This window comes from Mobula hypostoma, chromosome 14 (genome assembly GCF_963921235.1).
Source record: "Mobula hypostoma chromosome 14, sMobHyp1.1, whole genome shotgun sequence".
In the NCBI taxonomy this organism is placed as follows: Eukaryota; Metazoa; Chordata; class Chondrichthyes; order Myliobatiformes; family Myliobatidae; genus Mobula; species Mobula hypostoma.
The window spans coordinates 75,491,442-75,511,609 of record NC_086110.1 but is presented as its reverse complement, the minus strand read 5'-3'; the positions used below and the strand labels follow the sequence as shown (position 1 = coordinate 75,511,609).

Sequence of the window (20,168 nt, the reverse complement as noted above, 5' to 3'; positions counted from 1 at the left end):
AGTCATTCTGGCAGGCTGCCAGTGAAAAGTGGATGATATGGTAATGAGTCTCTCCCTTCACTCGTGTCTAGACTCTCTGACCTTGCAACAGTGTACTCCTTGACTAGGAAAAATAATAGACATGGACAGCTGAAGTCTCTTGTAGAACCTCAGTCCCTGTGGATGCACAAAAAGCCAAGTTATGAGCACGGTGGGCAAGGCCCTCTGCCATTCATCACCAACTGAGTCTCTTCCTTCATGGTAATTACTTGTAGAATCATACAGCACAGAAATAAGCCGTTTGGCCCAGCTGGACTATGCTAATACCATTTTGGTCCCTATCGTATTGTGGCATGGTCAGCGTAACGCTTTACAGCATCAGCTGTGTGATCGAGGTTCAATTCCTGCTCCGTCTGTAAGAAGTCTTTACGTTCTCCCTTGTGTTCCTTTTGCGATACACACGAAGTGCTGGAGAAGCTCAGCAGGTCAGGCAGCGTCTATGGATGTGAATAAACAGTTGACGTTTCGGGCCGTGACCCTTCATCAGAGTTTCCTTTGGGCGCTCCAGTTTCCTGCCACATATGTGTCAGGATCAGTAAGTTGTGGACATGCTCTGTTGGCGCCGGATGCTTGGTGACACTTGTGAGTTGGTCCCAGTGCATCCGTACATAAACAATTCATGTGACAAACAAAGCTCATCTCTAAACCCTTCCTCTCCATGCACCTGTCCAAGTACCTTTTAAATGTCACTAATGTACCTGCATCAACCACCTCCTTATTCTACATACTGACCACCCTCTCACCTTAACCCGGGTTAAAAGACTGAGCACATTCTTGCTATCTATACCTCCTCACCCCCCCCCGCTACAAATTTGTAAACCTCCATAAGATCATCCCTCAGCCTCCCTCGCTCCAAGGATTAAAGTCTCCGCCTGTTCCAGATCTCCCTGTGACATTTTACTCATGACTTAGACCATAAGACGTAGGAGCAGAATTAGGCCATTCAGCCCATCAGATCTGTTCCACCATTCCATCATGGCTGATCTATTATCCCTCTTAACACCACTGCTGCCTTCTCCCCGTAACCTTTGATTACCTGACTAATCACAAACCTATCAACCTCCTCTTTAAATATACACAATGACTTTGCCTCCACGGCCATCTGTGCCAATGAATTTCACAGATTCACTGCCTTATGGCTAAAGAAATTCCTCCTCATCTCTGTTCTAAATGGATGTCCCTCTATTCTGAGGCTGTACCCTCTAGTCCCACACTCTCCCACTCTAGGAAACATCCTCTCCATGTCAACTCTATCTAGGCCTTTCTATATTCGATAGGTTTCATAGAATAGCACAGCACAGTACAGGCCCTTTGGCCCACAATGTTGTGCTGACCCTCAAACACTGCCTCCCATATAACCCCCCCACCTTAAATTCCTCCATAAATCTGTCTAGTAGTCTCTTAAATTTCACTAGTGTATCTGCCTCCACCACTGACTCAGGCAGTGTATTCCACGCACAAACCACTCACTGAATAAAAAACTTTCCTCTAATATCCCCCTTGAACTTCCCACCCCTTACCTTAAAGCCATGTCCTCTAGTATTGAGCAGTGGTGCCCTGGGGAAGAGGCACTGGCTACCCACTCTATCTATTCTTCTTATTATCTTGTACACCTCTATCATGTCTCCTCTCATCCTCCTTCTCTCCAAAGAGTAAAGCCCTAGCTCCCTTAATCTCTGATCATAATCCATACTCTCTAAACCAGGCAGCATTCTGGTAAATCTCCTCTGTACCCTTTCCAATGCTTCCACATCCTTCCTATAGTGAGGTGACCAGAAATGGACACAGTACTCCAAGTGTGGCCTAACCAGAGTTTTATAGAGCTGCATCGTTACCTCGCGACTCTTAAACTCTATCCCTCGACTTATGAAAGCTAACACTCCATAAGCTTTCTTAACTACCCTATCCACCTGTGAGGCAACTTTCAGGGATCTGTGGACATGTACCCCGAGATCCCTCTGCTCCTCCACACTACCAGGTATCCTGCCATTTACTTTGTACTTTGCCTTGGAGTTTGTCCTTCCAAAGTGTACCACCTCATACTTCTCTGGGTTGAACTCCATCTGCCACTTCTCAGCCCACTTCTGCATCCTATCAATACCTCTCTGCAATCTTCGACAATCCTCTATGCTATCTACAACACCACCAACCTTTGTGTCATCTGCAAACTTGCCAACCCACCCTTCTACCCCCACATCCATGTTGTTAATAAAAATCACGAAAAGTAGAGGTCCCAGAACAGATCCTTGTGGGACACCACTAGTCACAACCCTCCAATCTGAATGTACTCCCTCCATCACCACCCTCTGCCTTCTGCAGGCAAGCCAATTCTGAATCCACCTGGCCAAACTTCCCTGGATCCCATGCCTTCTGACTTTCTGAATAAGCCTACCATATGGAACCTTGTCAAATGCCTTACTAAAATCCATATAGATCACATCCACTGCACTACCCTCATCTATATGCCTGGTCACCTCCTCAAGGAACTCTATCTGGCTTGTTAGACACGATCTGCCCTTCACAAAGCCATGCTGACTGTCCCTGATCAGACCATGATTCTCTAAATGCCCATAGATCCTATCTCTAAGAATCTTTTCCAACAGCTTTCCCACCACAGACGTAAGGCTCACTGGTCTATAATTACCCGGACTATCCCTACTACTTTTTTTGAACAAGGGGACAACATTCGCTTCCCTCCAATCCTCCGGTACCATTCCCATAGATAACGAGGACATAAAGATCCTAGCTAGAGGCTCAGCAATCTCTTCCCTCACTTCATGGAGCTGTCTGGGGAATATTCCGTCAGACCCTGGGGACTTATCCGTCCTAATGTATTTTAACAACTCCAACACCTCCTCTCCCTTAATATCAACATAATATCAACATGGAGGGGATTTCAATGCAATCCCCCTCATTCTGCTAAACCCCAGTGAGTACAGGCCCTGAGCCTTCAAAAGCTCCTCATATGTTAACCCTTTCATTCCCAGAATAATTCTCGTGAACATCCTCTGAACCCTCTCCATTGCCAGTACATCTTTTCTTAGATAAGGGCCCCAAATCTGCTCATAATACTCCATGTGGCCTGACCAAAGCCCTATTAAGCCTTCTATCAGGACTTGGTTATGACTAGTGGGTCCGCTGTTCTGCATCATGGAAGCTTCTGATTGATCATGTCCATTAAAACATACAGTGAAATACATCGTTTGTGTTAACAACTAGCACACTCAAGGGCGTGCTGGGGGCAGCCCACAAGTGTTGCCACACACTCTGGTGCACACATAGCAAGACCACAACGTTCAGCAGAACAATACAAACAACAACAACAACAAAACAAACCCCTTTCTAGAGTAACAATAATTTTGTTCTAATTATGTGTGTGCTTACAAATGACAATAAATGATCTTGAATCACACCTGAAGCACCAACAGCTAATTACCTAAATACCCTAATCCTATTGCCAAGGATGTCACCTTCACCAATTATCACCCCTCCTTGACTGTAATTCCCATCCCACCTCCTGCCCTGGAGAAAATCCCAGTCCCACCAGGATATAACAGGAAAATTCCAGTACCTGTGGGAATTGCCTATGCCAGCTGGAATTCTCAGTCCTACAGGAATTTCCAGTGCTGGCAAGGACTCCAAATGGGATTCCCAGCAGAATCAGGAATTCCAAATCCCAGAAGGAATTCCCATTCTAGTAGGAATTCCCAGCACCTGCAGGAATTCCCAATCCCACCAGAAATTCTCAATCCCATCAGAAATTCTCAATCCCATTTGGAATTTCCACTGTCAGGAGGGTATGCTAATCCCAGCTAGAAATCCCAATCCCAACTCATGTTCCCAGTATAAACAGAAACATTATCCCAGCAGGAATTCCTAGTGCCTGCTAGGAGGATACGCAGATGCCAGCAGTAATTCCTATTTCCAGCAGGGTTTCCCCAGTGCCTTCAGGAATTCCCAGTCCCAACAAGAATTATTGCCAGGAGGGTACCCAGATCCCAGCAGGAGCTATTGCCAGAGGGTATCCTGATCCCAGCAGGGAATTCCCGGTGTCATGATACCTCCCATGATAACGACCGAGGTCTGGGCTGCAGCCGGCAGTGCGGTGGGCGGGGGAGGTGGGAGGGCGCCTTGCCCAGCGCGGGGCTGCTGGCTGCTAGCTATTCTGGGCGGCCGGGCAGGCTAATGGAGAGGCGTGATGTCAGGCTGACTTCAGCGGCTGGGGAGCATAAATAGAGCGGAGCTTCCAGAGGGCAGACAGACACTGGTAGGACACCGGCCAGGCAGGGAGAAGATTGATCGATTGATTCACATACACAGGTAGGAACGGGCCCGGGAGACGGACTCTGGGTAACACGTCTCCTTACTGCCGAAGACCCCCTTTCCACACCCAACCAGGAATTAATGCGACGGACCCGGGCACCTTTCTTCTCTCTCTCTCAACGCGTTTCTTCCCCTTGGTTTGCGGACCCCGAGGAATCTGTTAATCCCGTATTAATCGCTGAAGGACAGGAGCGGAGTTGGCCGCGTGGGTTGTCGGAGCGGGGACACCGATGACTCGGAGACGGGGAAAAGATTGCGATCCCCGGCTGCTCGAAGAAGCTGCGAGCGCGGCTGGGGAATGCACTCCGCCACGGAGGGAGATGCTTCTGACGGGAGAGGCGGGTTGCCCAGGCTTTCCCGAGGCTGTGTCGAGCAGGAGCCTTCCTCCCTCATTGGCGCTGTCCCCCTACCCAGGGAGACAGTCTTCTCTGGCCCCCGTCTCTACCCCCTTCGATTATATGTCCCCGCAGTAAACATGCTCTGTCTGGTAACATCTCCCCGGCACCGCTCTCTGCCTCGTACCCCAACAGTTCCTTCGACCTTCAAGGGGTTCGGAACCTATTCTTCCCCCCTCCCCACCCCGTCTTTCCTTATTCCCCTGTTTTATCCCGAAGACGATGCCTCTGTTCAACTTGACCGCCCCCCCCCACACACCACCCATAAATGCGTGTCCTCTGGTGTTCGACATTTCTACCCTGGGGAAAAGATTCTGGCAGACTCTGTCTCTAGGGGTCACAGAGAGAGGGGTTTTATCTACTTGCGATTGAAACTCCGATCGCTTCCTAGACCCATCTGTGTGTGTGTGTGTGTGTGTGTGTGAGTGTGTGTGTGTGTGTGAGAGAGAGAGAGAGAGAGAGAGAGAGACAGTGAGTGAGAGAGAGAGGCAGTGTGAGAGAGAGGCAGTAAGAGAGAGAGAGAGGCAGTGTGAGAGAGAGAGAGAGAGGCAGCGTGAGAGAGAGAGAGAGAGGCAGTGTGAGAGAGAGAGATTTGATGAGGTATGTAAAATTATGAGTGGGGAAATCCTCATTAAGGATTAAAGTTCTGGGCGCCAGATCCCCAATCCATCTTTCCCTATAGACGCTGTTCGAGTTTCTCTCGGCAGTTTGTATTCCTCCCTCTGTGTCTCAGCTTTTGACCAGGTGACCCACCCGTCTCTCCCCATCCCTGATATGTCCTTAACCCCCCCCCCGACATGTCCTTAACCACCCCCCCCCCCACTCCCTGCTGCACCTGGGGTGGAGACGACGAACGTGGCCGGCCAAGCTGGCCGTCCTTCCCGGGGACTGGGCGGTGTGGACCGGGAGCACGGGTGAGCTTCCTCACCTCGCCAAAGACAGTAACTCTCGGCACTTCCCAGGCCGGCCGACGGACCACACGCTCGCTCTGTGTGGGGAGGCCATTCGGCTAGCAGTCAGCCGGAGAACCGCGACCCTAGATCAGACCGACCAGTCGCAGCTCCGGCAGGACTTGTCCGTCTCAAAGGGAGCTCCCTCGGCGCGGCGCTCCCTCACCCCTATTTTAGTCACTGCTGAATTTTTGGTTCGTTTATTATGGAGAACACCAGTCCAGCGGTACTGCCAGTTGTTTGTCGTTGGAATCTGGGGATTGGGTCCCTACACCAAACGCAGCATTACGGGCTCGAAAGGGATCTCTCCTCAACCTCTAATTCTCTCCCTCCTGTTCCCTCCCCACTCCCTCTCCCAACATCTTTTCTCCTCTCACCCCTTTTGTCCTGTAATCCCACTACTCCCCCTCCCTCACCTCTCCCCTTCGCTCATCTTCACTTTCCCCTTCCCTCTCCCCTCCTCAACACTCCCTACCCCATCCTCACCCGTTTTCCCTCCCTCTCTCTCTTCCCGACTCTCCCTCCCCCTCTCCTCCCCACCCTCACGGACTCTCCACGCTCTCTTTTCCTCTCCCTTCCCCGTTTCTTCCACCCCTCTCCACTATCTCTTCCTCTTCCCTCATGCTCGCTGCTTTCTCACCCCTGCTTCTCCCCTCTCCTCCTTCCCTCTTCCCTCGTCTACCGTCGCTCTTCCCGCCCTTCACTATCTCTCGCCCTCTCCCCCAATCCTTCCCCTCCCTCGCTTTATTTCGTTTCCCATCCTCCCCGATTTCTCTCCCTTCGCCCCCCTCCACTCAATCCGCTCCCTCCTCCTCTCTCTCGCTCCCCGCATTCCTCCCCCTAACCCTCCTGTCTCCTCTCCCCCTGTCCCCACAGAGCGGACAATATGACGCTGAACCGGACGGACCGAGGCCGCGCTCTGGACAAGCGAAGGGGCAGCACGCCGTTACACGTTCATCAGCTGCACCGGCGGAGTATGCCGGTGGACGAGCGGGATCTGCAGGCGGGGAACGTCTGTCCGCTGTCCCGCCGCTCCGGGCAACCACATCCCGGCATCTGGACCCCCGGCTCCTCGGACTCGGTCACCTCTAGCGGCAGCGAGTCCTCCAGCCCCTACAAGGTGATCCTGCTCGGGGGCCACGGAGTGGGCAAGACCACCCTAGCGCGGATATTCGGGGGCGTGGAGGATGGCGAACCTCAGGAAGCGGAAGGAAGAGGTGGGTGTGGAGCAAAGCGCTGGCGTGGGGAGAGGAGGGGAGAATGAACGGGCGAAATGGAGGAGGGTAAAGCTGGAGAGATAGGGAGGAGGAGATGGAACGAGTGAGATGAAGGAGGGTAAAGCTGGAGAGATGGGGAGGGGAAGGAGATGAATGGAGGGAGGTGGAGGAGGGTAAAGCTGGAGAGATGGGGTGGAGGGAGAACGAGAAGGATGGAGGAGATTTATTGAAATACAGTGTGCAACAGGTCCTTCCAGCCATTGGAGCCACTGCTTTAACCCTGGCCTAATCACGGGACAACTTACAATGACCAATTAACCTACCAGCAGGTACATCTTTGAACTGTGGGAGAAAACCAGAGCATGTGGAGGAAACCCACACAATCATGGGGAGAGTGTACAAACTCCTTACAGAAGATGGAGAGATGGAGGGAGGAGGGAAAGTTGAGAGATGGAAGAAGGGAGGAAAGGAGGGAAGAGTAGATGGATGGAGGGAGAGAGGGGGTGTAGAGATGGAGGGAGGTTCGTGTGTGGAAGAAGGGGCAGGAGAGTCAGGGAGGAGGGGAAGGAGAAACCAGAGAAAGAGAGGGGCAGCAGGAGGAGGGAAAGAGAGAAAAGGGAAAGAAGGGGGAGAGAGAGGTGTCAGAGGAGGTAAAAATACTGGGACCTGAGTTATAGGGAAAAGATCAATAGGTTAGGAAATTATTCCCCTGAGTGCAGGAGAATGAGGGGAGATTTGATAGAGGTGTACACAAATGTGAGGGGTATAGATAGGGTAAATACAAGCAGGTTTTTTCTACTGAGGTTGGGTGAAACCAGAACTAGAGATCATGGGTTAAGGGTGAAAGGAGAAATGTTTTAGGGGAACATAAGGGGATGGGCTTCATAGAGAGAGGTGCAGGTGTGCAATGAGCTGCCAGTGGAGATGGTGGATGCTAGTCTGATTTCAACATTTAAGAGAAATTTGGAAAAGTTCATGGATGGGAGGGGTATGGGGGGCATTGGCCATGGTTTGTGTCAATTGGACTAAGCAGATTAATAGTTCCACACAGACAGAGAATGAGAGAGACGTTGTCAAGATGGAACAGAAGAAATGGGGAGAATATTTTGTGTGATGGTGTGGGACTCGGTGGGGAAGCTGCAGGTGGTTATGTTTTTCGTTCCCACTGCCCTTGTCTCTGCTGGTGTTTGTGGTTATGTGTGAGGGATGGGTTGTTGAGTCAGACTAGGTGAGCAACGGCAGTTGCATCTGCAGCCACGGTGTGCTGCTGGTGGAGGAAGCGAGTGCTTGGGGAGCAAGATTTGTGAATAATGTTGGAACTGTGAGAGAGAGAGAGGGGAGCAGAGAGAGAATGGGAAGGGGGCAGAGAGAGAGGGGTGAGATAGAGAGGGGGAGAGGCAGGGAGAGAGGGCGGAGAGGAGGGCAGAGAGAGAGGGGGTGAAATAGAGACGGGGAGAGAGGGGAGCAGAGAGAGAGGGGTGAGACAGAGAGCAGGAGAGAGCGGGGGCGGAGAGAGGGGCAGAGAGAGGGGGGCAGAGAGAGAGGAGGGCAGAGAAAGAAGAGAGGGAGACAGATACAGAAACAGAAATAGCTAGAGGAAATATGGAAAGCGCCCTGTATAATGGGACCCGGTGAATGTCAATATGGCAATAGGGGAAAAGAGCGTACATCTGCATGCCCAGACTCGGGAAGGTATCTGTGAACTCCTGGCGGTATTGGCTATCCCAGGGAGAGCTGTGGTCTGTAGTCATTCCCCACCCACTGTCTCACTGCTGCTGTCATTAACTTGCCACCTGTGCCACCGAGAGCCCAACCTCGATCCAGCTCCCTGATGTGGGCAGGGTGAATGTAATCACTGTAGGTGACTCTGGCAAGGTTTGGCCCTGGCTTCTCAGAGAAACCGATGAAATCAGGAGGATGAGGGGTGACTTGATAGAGGTGTATAAGATGATTAGGCAATAGAGTGCACAGCCAGAGACTTTTTCCCAGGGCGGACATGGCTAATGCAAGGAGGAATAATTTTAAGGTGATTGAAGGAAAGTATAGGGATATGTCAGAGGTAACTTTTTTTTACACCGAGAGTGATGGGTGTGCAGAAACTACTGCCAGGGGTGACGATAGAGACAGATACATTAAACATAGTCTTAGATAGGCATATGGATGATAGAAAAATGAAGAACTCTGTGGAAGGAAAGGGTTAGATTGATCTTAGAGTAGGTTAAAGGGTCAGTACAATATTGTGGGCTGAAGGGCCTGTACTGTACAGTAATGTAAACACAGGAGATTCTGCAGATACTGGAAGTCTTGGGCAACTCACACAAAATGCTGGAGGACCTCAGCAGGTCAGGCAGCATCAACGGAGGGGAATAAAGAGTCGATGTTTCAGACTGAGACCCTTCATCAGGACTGGGTCAGCATTTTGTCTGTGTTGTTCTATGTTCTCCATGTTCTAGAAGAAAGCCAAGTATCCTGTCCTCTCCTCCTTCCTCCGGCTGGGGTTTCCGCACACACTGTTGCAGCTCAGTCATGCTGGAAACTTGAGCATTTTATTGACGGTTAAAATTGGCCCTGATCTCTCCATCTCCTGAGGCTGGGCAGTAAATTGCAAAGTTTGCTGGAGATATTAATAGAACCCACTGCCTGAGATCAGGGTTTCCCCAACAGCTACTTTAATCTCAGCCGTAAATAATTGATGGATCTTAAACAGGATCTCTTCAGTGATGGAGAGATGGAGACTCCTACATAAAACAGCCTCAGTCCACAGTGCAAGAGGCTGATCCCATTAATCCCAGTGGAATATTTGCAAATATCTGCACTTATTTCAGATTTTCAGCATTTTCTCCTTCTGGTAAATGTTTTCTTCCTCCCCCTTCTCTCTTCTTCAATTCCCCACTCTGGCCTCTTATCTCTTCTCCTCACCTGCCTATCACCTCTCCCTGGTGCCCCTCCTCCTTCCCTTTCTCCCATGGTCCACTCTCCTCTCCTATCATATTCCTTCTTCAGCCTTTTACCTTTTCCACCTATCACATCCCAGATTGCCACTTAATCCCCTCCCCTCTCCCATCCACCTAGCTCTACCTTCAATGTGTCGTCCTTCCCCTCCCCCAACCTCCTTATTCTGGCCTCTTCTCCCTCCATCCCTCCCTGATGAAGGGTCTCAGCCTGAGATAGTGACTGTTTATTCCTCTCCATAGATGCTACCTGACCCGTGAATTCCTCCAGCATTTTATCTGCAATGTTTTTTGCTCAATTTTCAGAATCAGAATCAGGTTTAATATCACTGATGTACTGTGGGTTGTGAAGTTTGTTGTTTTTCAGCAGTAGTGAAGTGCAATACATGAAATATCAATTACAATAAGAAATGTAAAAATAAATTAAGTAAGTAGTAAACTAAATAAAGAGAGCAAAAATTTTGGTTTAATTAAAAAATTAACTTGACTTTGCCCAAGTTGCACAGTGGGAGGAATATTCTAGAAACAGGTCAGGAAGGCAATACACATCAAAGTTGCTGGTGAACGCAGCAGGCCAGGCAGCATCTCTAGGAAGAGAACTGCAGCCCTTTACTCCGCATTCTCTTCCTGGAGATGCTGCCTGGCCTGCTGCTTTCACCAGCAACTTTGATGTGTGTTGCTTGAATTTCCAGTATCTGCAGAATTCCTGGTGTTTGCAGGAAGGCAATAGGCATGTGGTGCAGCCAGGGTAATCAAAGACCCACCCACCCCGGATATACTTTCATCTCTGCTCTTGCGTCAGGCAGAAGATACGAAAGTCAGAAAGCACGTACCACCAGGCTCAAGGACAGATTCTCTCCTGTTATAAGACTATTAAACAGTTTCCTTTTCCTTCATAAGCCCATTAGCCCTACTATGTTCGGGGTGCTGACATCGCCCCCAGGCTGCTGACAGCAGCTCGTCAGAGGCCTCTGTCCTGGGCCGACAGAAGGGTGATCAGCCCTGTGCCTTCTGCTTTCACCACACAACTTCATCGGTCTTCCAGGCGAAGATCCTTCCTCTCCCAGGGATGAGGTCCTTGGAGCTCCTGTTGGTGTTCCTGTAGCTCTGGGTTTTTACAGGATGGGATTGCCAGCCCCATGTCCAACCCTCTGCCTTCTGCAGTCAGGCTTGAGTACATCCATGGCAGAGTTAAATGCTTCCCTCGTACAATAAATTAGACTCTTAACTTCACAATCTACCTTGTTATGGCCCTTACAACTTGTTGCCTGCCTGCACTGCACTCTCTCTGTAAATGCAACACTTTATGCCGCATTCTGTTATTGTTTTCCCTTGTCCTACCCTGATGCACAGTGTAATGATCTCTATGAATAGACTTTTCACTGTATCTTGGTACATGTGACAATAATAAACCAAGTTACCACAATCCTCTGGTTGAGGGTTTACAATAGGTTCTAGTCCATAAGATAGATGAGCAGAATTTTGCCATTTAGCCCATCGAGTCTGCACTCTCATTCAGTAGTAGCTGATTTATTATCCCTCCAAACCCCATTCTTCTGCCTTCCCTAACCCTAACTCCAACTTTTGATGCACTGACAAGTCAAGAACCTATCAACCTCCACTTTAAATATACTCAATAATTTGGCCTCCGCAGCCATCTGTGGCAATGAATTCCACAGACTCAACACCCTCTGGCTAAAGAAATTCCACCACATCTCCTTTCTAGAAGTATGTCTTTCCTTTCTGAGGCTGTGCCCTTGGGTCTTAGACTCCCTGACTATAGGAAACATCCTCTCCACATCCACTCTATCTAGGCCTTTCAATGTAGTCGCTGAGATCACCACTGTGTGTCTTGGGAATGGCTAGGTCTAAGTCCTGGAATTTCCTCTGCAAAGGCTCTGAGGGCACACCTTCACCAGGAGGACTGCAGCAAATGAGGAAGGTGGGACACCCCTATCTTCTCGAGGGCAGTGAGGTGGACCATGATGGTTGTCTGTGCCAATGATGCCAGATCTTGAGGATTCCACTGCATGACTGGGATCTGACATTTGGTTTGTGGTATGCTGTGAGGAAGTTGCAGGAGGGGATCAGTGGGATAGAGACGGGATAAGTAAATAGGTGAAGGCCACAGATGGATGAAAAATGTCAGATCTATGGTTTCAAAGGGTGACAGATGGAAGGGACGAGTATCCTTTTGCAGGAGCAGTGCAATCACCCAAGTTAAGTACAAAGCTCTTTTAAGGGCTTGTCTATTGGTGGGCCCTTGGGTGGTTGTAGAGGCCAATCCAAGATCCATATATTCTGGAGCAGTGTGGGCAGGAGTAAGTGGTGGCCATGGTTAGTGGCCGTGTTGCCCTCAGAATCAGGATCAGGTCTAATGTCACCGACATGTCGCAAAATTTACTGTTTTGTGGCCACAGTACAGTGCAATACGTAGTAATAAAAACTATAAATTACGATAAGAAATACCATATATAAATTTTAATTAAATAAGTAGTGCAAAAAGAGCAAAAAAAAGAAAAAAATAGCGATTGAATCACAAACAAGAGAAGATCTGCAGATGCTGGAAATCCGAGCAACACACACAAAATGCTGGGGGAACTCAGCAGGCCAGGTAGCGTCTATGGAAAAGAGTACAGTTGATGTTTTGGGCCGCGACCCTTCGGCAGGGCTGAAGGGAAAAAAAAAGATGAGGAATAGATGAAAGAGCTGGGGGGAGAGAGGGAAGAGAGAACCACAAGGTGATAGGTGAAACTTGGAGGGGGAGGGATGAAGTAAAGAGCTGGGAAGTCGATTGGTGAAAGAGATGCAGGGCTGGAGAAGGGGTAGTCTGATAGAGGAGGACAGAAGGCCATGAGAGAAAGAAAAGGAGGGAGGAGCACCAGAGGGAGGCAATGGGTGGGCAAGGAGATAAGGTGAGAGAGGGAAGAGAGGATAAGAATGGTGAAGTGGGTGCATTACTGGAAGTTCAAGAAATTGATGTTCATGCCATCAGGTTGGAAGCTACCTAGACAGAATATAGGATATTGTTCCTCCAATCTAAGTGTGGCCTCATCGCGACAGTGGAGGAGGCCATGGGTAGACATATTGGAATTGGAATAGGAAGTGGAATTAAAATGGGTGACCACTGGGAGATCCCACTTCTTCTGGCGGATGGAGCGTAGGTGCTCAGTGAAGTGGTCTCCCAATCCATGTTGGGTCTCATCGATATATAGGATGTCCCAACAGACTCACAGGTCGCCTCACCTTGAAGGACTGTCTGGGCTCCTCAATGGTAGTGAGAAAGGAGGTGTAGGGACAGATGAAGCACTTGTTCCGCTTGCAAGGATAAGTGCCTAGAGGGAGATCAGTGGGGAGGGATGAATGGATAAGGGAGTTATGTAGGGAGTGATGCCTGTGGAAAGCATTAAGTGGGGGAAAGGGAAAGATGTACTTGGTGGTGGGATCCTGTTGGAGATGCAGAAGTTTCGGAGAATTATGTTCTGGATGAGGAGACTGACGGGGTGGTCGGTGTTGACAAGGGGAACCGTATCCCTGGTAAAGTGGAGGGAAGATGGGATGAGGGCTAACGTGCGTAAAATAGAGGACATGCGATTCAGGGCAGCATTGATGGTGGAGGAAAGGAAGCCCCTTCCTTTGAAGAAGGAGGACATTTCCTTCGTTCTGGAATGAAAAGCCTCATCCTGAGGGCAGATGCGCTGGAGATGGATAAATTGAGGGAAGGGGAATGCGTTTTTACAAGTAACAGGGTGGGAGGAGGTATGGTTCAGGTAGCTGTGAGAGTCCATGGGTTTGTAATAGATATCAGTAGATAAGTTGTTTTCAGAGATAGAGACAGAGAGATTGAGGAAGGGGAAGGAGATATTGGAAATAGACCAGGTAAATTTGAGGGCAGGGTAGTGTTGGAGGCAAAGTGGATGAAGTGGTTGAGTTCTGCATGGGTGCAGGAAGCATCATCAATGCAGTTGTTGATGAAGCGTAGGAAAGGTGCGGGACGGTCACCAGTGTAGGCTTGGAATGTAGACTGTTCCACATAGCTGACGAACAGGCAGGCATAGCTGGGATCCATGCAAGAGCCCATGGCTATACCTTTTGTTTGAAGGAAGTGGAAGGAGCCAAAGGAGAAATTGTTTAGAGTGAGGACAAATTCCACTAGGCAGAGGAGAGTGGTGGTGGAGGGGAACTGGTTGGGTCTGGTGTCCAGAAAGAAATAAAGAGCTTTGAGGTCTTCCTGGTGGGGGAATAGAGGTGTATATGGACTGGACATTCATTGTAAAAATCAGATTAAGGGGGGGCCAGGGAACTTGAAATCGTTGAAAAGATCCAGAGAGTGTGAGGTGTCATGGATGTAAGTGGGAAGGGACTGAACAGAGTCGAGGTATGCAGATATAAGTTCTGTGGGGCAGGAAAAAGCTAAAACAATGGGTCTACCTGGACAAGCAGATTTGTGGATCTTGGGTAGGAGGTAGAAACGGGAGATGTGGGGTGAGGTAACTATGAGGTTGGAGGCAGTGAATGGGAGATCCCCAGAGTCAATAAAGTTGGTGATGGTGTGGGAGACAATGGCCTGGTGTTCCTTAGTGGGGTTCTATTCGAGGGGTAAGTAAGAGGAGGTGTCTGAGAGTTGCTTCTGGGCCTCAGCAAGGTGGAGGTCAGTACGCCAGAGTACTACAGCACCCCACTTATTTGCAGGTTTGAAATTTGCAGATGCTAAAAATCAAAGCAATACACACAAAATGCCGGAGGAACTATGGAAAAGAGTAAGCAGTCAACGTTTCGGGCCGAGACCCTTCATCAGGACTCATGAAGGACCTCGGCTCGAAACATCAAAAAAAGTAGTGAGGTAATGTTCATGAGTTCATTGTCCATTCAGAAATCTGATGACAGAAGGGAAGATGCTGTTCTTGAATCGTTGAGTGTGTGTCTTCAGGCTGCTGTACCTCCTCCTTGATGGTAGCAATGGGAATGTCCTCATGTACATCCCTCCAGGACTTGGTGCATAGTATCAGCAGCAAGGTAAACGGTAGGTTGTTCTTTATCGTAAGAAGGGTTGAGTACAAGAGTGGTGCCAGGAAGGGCTAGGCTGTTTGATGACATCAGCACTAGTGTGCTGCAGTATCTGTCATTCAACTCTTGGAAACTCTCAAATGGGCACATAGATGAAAGGAAAATGGATGGCTTAATGGAAGGGGAGGGTGAGATCAACATTGGAGTAGGTTAAAAGATTGAAATAACATTGTGGGCCAAAGAGTCTACACTTTCTGTAATGTTCATTGTTAGAGTCATGGAACACTACGGTACAGAAACAGGCCATTTGGCCTGCCTAGTCTATGCTGAACTATTATTCTATCAAGACATCTTGCTTTGCACCCGGATGATAGCTCTCCATGGCCCTCCCATTCATGTACTTATCTAAACTTCTTGTAAATGCTGAAATCAAAACCACATTCACCACTTCTGCTGCAAGGTTCTATATTGTACTCCCAGTCTAAATCCCACCTTCTTTTTTCCAGGAGACACTTTTGACAGATCGATCATAGTGGATGGGGAGGAAGCCAATCTTCTTGTCTTTGATGTCTGGGAGCAGGTTAGTTCTCGTTCTGGGTTGTCCCAGACTCACCACAAACCTCTCATTGCTGCTTTCTCATTCCCCTCATATGGCTCCACGTGGTCTTTCTACGTACGCCATAGTTCTCACTGCCTCAGTAAAGCAGCCAGCATAAATAAAGACCCAACTCCGGCAACTCCGGATACTTTGTTCATCACACGTACATCAAAACATTCGGTGAAATCAGTCATTTGGGTCAACAACTAACACAGTCAGAGGCTGTGCTGGGGGCAGCCTGCAAGTGTTACTCTGCTTTCAGCACCAACATAGCTTGTCCACAGCTTTCTAACCTGTACATCTTTAAAATGTGGGATGAAACTCTGAGGAAACCCATGTGGTCACAGGGAAAACGTAGAAACTCCTTACAGATGAGGTGGAACTGAGCCCCAATCGCGGACATGTAAAGCGCTATATAACCACTCTGCTACTGTGCTGCCCTTCTGTTCCCGCACTGCGCTTTCTCCATAACGCTATATTCTACATTCTGGCTTTATTTTGCATTACCTTCATACTTAGATTGAGTGACCGCTCTGTTAGATACCTCCTGTACCTAATAAAGTGGCCACTGAGTGTATGTCCGTGGTCTTCAGCTGCTGTCGCCCATCCACTTCAAGGTTTGATGTGTTGTGCATTCAGAGATGCTCTTTTCACACCATTATTGTAACATGTGTTTATTTGAGTTACTGTCGCCTTCCTGTCAGCTTGAACCAGTCTGGCCGTTCTCCTTTGACCTCATTAATAAGGCACTTTCACCCACAGAGCAGCCACCCACTGGATGCTTTTTGTTTTTTTTTGCACCATTCCTTGCAAACTCCAGAGACTGTGGAACAAGTATATCCCAGCTGTTCAGCAGTTTAAGAGATAGTCAAATCACCCCATCTGGCACCGGCAATCATTCCACAGTCAAAGTCACTTAAATCACATTTCTTCCCCATTCTGATGTTTGGTCTGACCAACAACTGAACCTCTTGACCACGTCTGCGTGGTTTTATACATTAAGGTGTCACAATTCAGAGTTCAAATCTGGCATCCCCCGTAAGAAAGTTTGTATGTTCTCCCCAGCGAGAACGTAAAAACTTTCCTCCAGGTGCTCCGATTTCCTCCCACTGTCCAAAGATGTACCGATTAGTAAATTAATTGGCCTGTGATTAAGCTAGGGTTAAATCGGTGGGTTGCTGGGTGCACAGCTCAGTGGGCTGGAAAGGCCTGTTCTGCACTGTATCTCTAAGGAAAACAGTGAATAAAATGAGAATCTTTTCACTGTATCGCAGTGTACGTGAACAATAATCCAGTGACTAATTAAACCCTTTGCTCACCCTTCAAGGATGACACTAACTGGATCCGTGATCACTGCATGAAGCTGGGAGACGCGTACATCATTGTGTACTCAGTGACCGACAGGGTCAGCTTCGAGAAGGCTTCTGAGCTGAGGATCCAGCTGAGGAGAGTGAGGCAAACAGAGGACATTCCCATCATCCTGGTCGGGAATAAGACTGACTTGGTGCGGTCCAGGGAGGTGTCAGTGGATGGTGAGTTTCTGTCCCACACTCCGACATTGGGAGGTCAGTGTTCAGCCTGAGGGAAGGGTCTGAGTCCTGGGGTGATGTTCTCAGAATGGCCCAAGTGTTCAGATCCTCCTGAGAGGTTGGTTCCTTCCAGACGTGTGAATATCTCCTAGGCCAAGGAAGGACTGTGATAGGAAGGATGCGGAAGGTTTAGAGAGAACAGAGGTGACTTACCAGTACGCTGCCTGGATTAGAGAGCATATTTTTCGAGGAATGTTTGAGCGAGCTGGAGATTTTCTTTTTGGAGTGAAGGAGAATGAGAGGAGACTTGATAGAGTCATATAAGATGACAATAAGCATAGACAGCCACAGACCTTTTACCAGGGCAGAAATGGCTAATATGAGAGGGCATAATTTTAATGTGTTTGGAGGAAAGTCAGAGGTAGGTTTTTTACACAGGGTGGTGGGTGCGTTGAACACACTGCTAGGGGTGGTGGTAGAGGCAGATGCACTTGGGACATTTTAGAGGCTGTTAGGTAGGCACATGGATGAAAGAGAAATGGAGGGCTATATGGGAGGGAAGGGTTAGATCAGGGGTTCCCAACCTTTTTTATGCCATGGACTAATATTATTAAGCAAGAGCTCTCCGGATCCCAGGTTGGGAACCCCTAAATTAGATTGATCTTGGAGTAGGTTAAAAGTTCGACGCATATTGTGGGCTGATAGGCCTGTAATATTCTATGTTTTGTGACAGCTATTGCTCATCCCTGGCATTCGTGGGGTACACGGTCGCCGTATTTGGGTGGCTACAAAGGTTGGATGTGTCACTGGTACTCTTCTGATCACTGGCACAGTAAAGTGCTCGGCTAACCCTACAGTTAGTACAGTAAAGTACCATAGCGGTTAAAGTATCGCTATCACAGCACTAACGATCAGTGATAGGGGTTCAATTCCTGCCACTGCCTATAAGAAGTCTGTACATTCTCCGCGTTGGTTTCCTCCGGGTGTTCCCGTCTCCTCCCACAGTCCAAGGACATAAAGTACGGCTGCCCCCAACACACCCTCGACTGTGGTGGTTGTTGACACAAATGATGCATCTCGCTGTGACGAAGAAAGCTAATCTTTAATCTTTGCAATGCTGAATGGGCTTTGTGGTTTCTCTGCAGAGGGCAGGTCCTGTGCCGTGGTTTTCAACTGCAAGTTCATCGAAACGTCGGCGGCGCTGCACCACAACGTGCGCGACCTGTTTGAGGGCATCATCCGCCAGATCCGACTGCGCAGAGACAGCAAGGAGGACAATGAGAGGCGGCTGGCAAACTCCAAGCGGCGGGAGAGCGTGGGACAGAAGGCCAAGAGGTTCCTGGGCCGGATCGTGGCCAGAAACAACAAGAAGATGGCTTTCAAGCAGAAGTCCAAGTCCTGCCACGACCTGTCTGTCCTCTGAGGCAGACTGCCGGCCTGACAGCAGCCATCCTGTGTGTCCTCGAGTGCATGTGGGGGTGGGGTGTGGGGAAGGGTGGGGGTTGCGTGAGATGTTGTTGCTCAGAGTTCATTTGGAACCAGCTGTGCAACATGGCTCTGAAGACTGAAGTGAAAGATCCTGCGCCCTCCATTGCCATGATGAGGCCGTACTCAGGTGTGAAGAGCAGCATCTCATATTCTGAAGAGTAGCCTCCAACCTGATGGCATAAACATCAATTTCTCTCTCGTCCCTCCTCCCTCTTTTTTTTTCCATTCTGCTTCCCCCTTAGCCTTTTCTCTTCGCCTCTCGTATCAGATCCCTTCTTCATCACCTTTTACCTCATCCACCTATCACTTCCGAGCCTCTTACTTCATCCACGCTTCTCCCTCACCTGGACTCACTTAACCCTTGTCAGCTTGCCCTCATTCCCTTTTTCCTCCCTGCTTCTCTTTCTGGCTTCTTCCCCCTTTCTTTCCAGTCCTGATGAAGAAAGGTCCTGCCCGAAACGTCGACTGCTTATTCCCCTCCACAGAAGTTGTCTGTATGTCAGTGAAGAGCCTATAATTGGTGCTGGGACAGTGCCAGTGTGTGATGGGTAGGGGATCAGCGGAGGGAAGTTGCGGGGCATTTTTGGAACCGGGGGTTACGCTCCCTGGAAAGGGGAAGTTAAACAGCCCCAGCCATTGATTTCCTGAAGTGGTGAGACATCGTGGGTAATTGCACATTGCGTTTGTGAGCAGATTTTATTGGAATTAGACAGAGTGAGTGGAAACTAAAGGGAGGTCACACCTGTCAGGCTACATGTGACGTGCGCAGGCTCGTACATCACTATGGACGCCTGATCGTGGAATGATCAAAGAACAGTTGGACAGCTGTGAGAAACAAAGTAATAAATGAGCAATAAGACATAATTACTGCGGTTCACAGCTATGTCCACTCTGGTTAATTTCTGTTTAATATTACTGTATTCAAATGATTTCCTAACTGTTTACATATAAATTTTTGTATTTAAAATAAAATTTATTTGACATTGCAAATGTGTATGCTGATTTTTTTTAGTAGGAAGAACACTCACAACATAATGGGGAAAACATTTATAATTCAACACGATCGGCAAAGCAATAGTTTCTATGCTGATGTTAATCCAGCCCCCTCTCCCACACTATCACCCAGTGACCCCTTTCCCCCAGCACCCTGTGTCACTGACTGTATCCCCACTGACATTAATCCATCCCCATCCCTCCACACCGTCCCGCAGTGACCCCTTTCCCACAGCATCCAGTGTCACTGACTGTATCCCCACTGACATTAATCCAGCTCCCTCACACCGTCCCGCAGTGACCCCTCTCCCCCAGTACCCTGTGTCACTGACTGTATCCCCACTGACATTAATCCAGCTCCCTCCACACCGTCCCGCAGTGACCCCTCTCCCCCAGCGCCCTGTGTCACTGACTGTATCCCCACTGACATTAATCCACCCCCATCCCTCCACACCGTCCCGCAGTGACCCCTCTCCCCCAGCGCCCTGTCACTGACTGTATCCCCACTGACATTAATCCACCCCCATCCCTCCACACTGTCCCGCAGTGACCCCTTTCCCACAGTATCCAGTGTCACTGACTGTATCCCCACTGACATTAATCCAGCTCCCTCCACACCGTCCCGCAGTGACCCCTCTCCCCCAGTGCCCTGTGTTACTGACTGTATCCCCACTGACA

The 20,168-nt window shown here is 49.1% G+C and overlaps 1 protein-coding gene across 1 annotated transcript; it reads left to right on the top strand.

Annotated features, from left to right (window-relative positions):
* Window positions 1-4,220: 4,220 nt before the first annotated feature.
* Window positions 4,221-19,479, top strand: rrad (Ras-related associated with diabetes). The gene is made up of 5 exons (XM_063067246.1): window positions 4,221-4,359; window positions 6,584-6,924; window positions 15,389-15,462; window positions 16,808-17,012; window positions 18,155-19,479. The coding sequence occupies exons 2-5, from the start codon at window positions 6,594-6,596 to the stop codon at window positions 18,430-18,432; spliced, it is 888 nt and encodes a 295-aa protein (XP_062923316.1). The 5' UTR covers window positions 4,221-4,359; window positions 6,584-6,593; the 3' UTR covers window positions 18,433-19,479.
* Window positions 19,480-20,168: the final 689 nt, after the last annotated feature.

Excerpts from the sequence above, each read along its gene's own strand:
- rrad (XM_063067246.1), top strand. The coding sequence starts at position 6,594 with ATGACGCTGAACCGGACGGACCGAGGCCGCGCTCTGGACAAGCGAAGG. Across the intron at positions 6,925-15,388 it reads TCAGGAAGCGGAAGGAAGAG|GAGACACTTTTGACAGATCG; the intron begins GTGGGTGTGGAG and ends TCTTTTTTCCAG. Across the intron at positions 15,463-16,807 it reads TCTTTGATGTCTGGGAGCAG|GATGACACTAACTGGATCCG; the intron begins GTTAGTTCTCGT and ends TCACCCTTCAAG.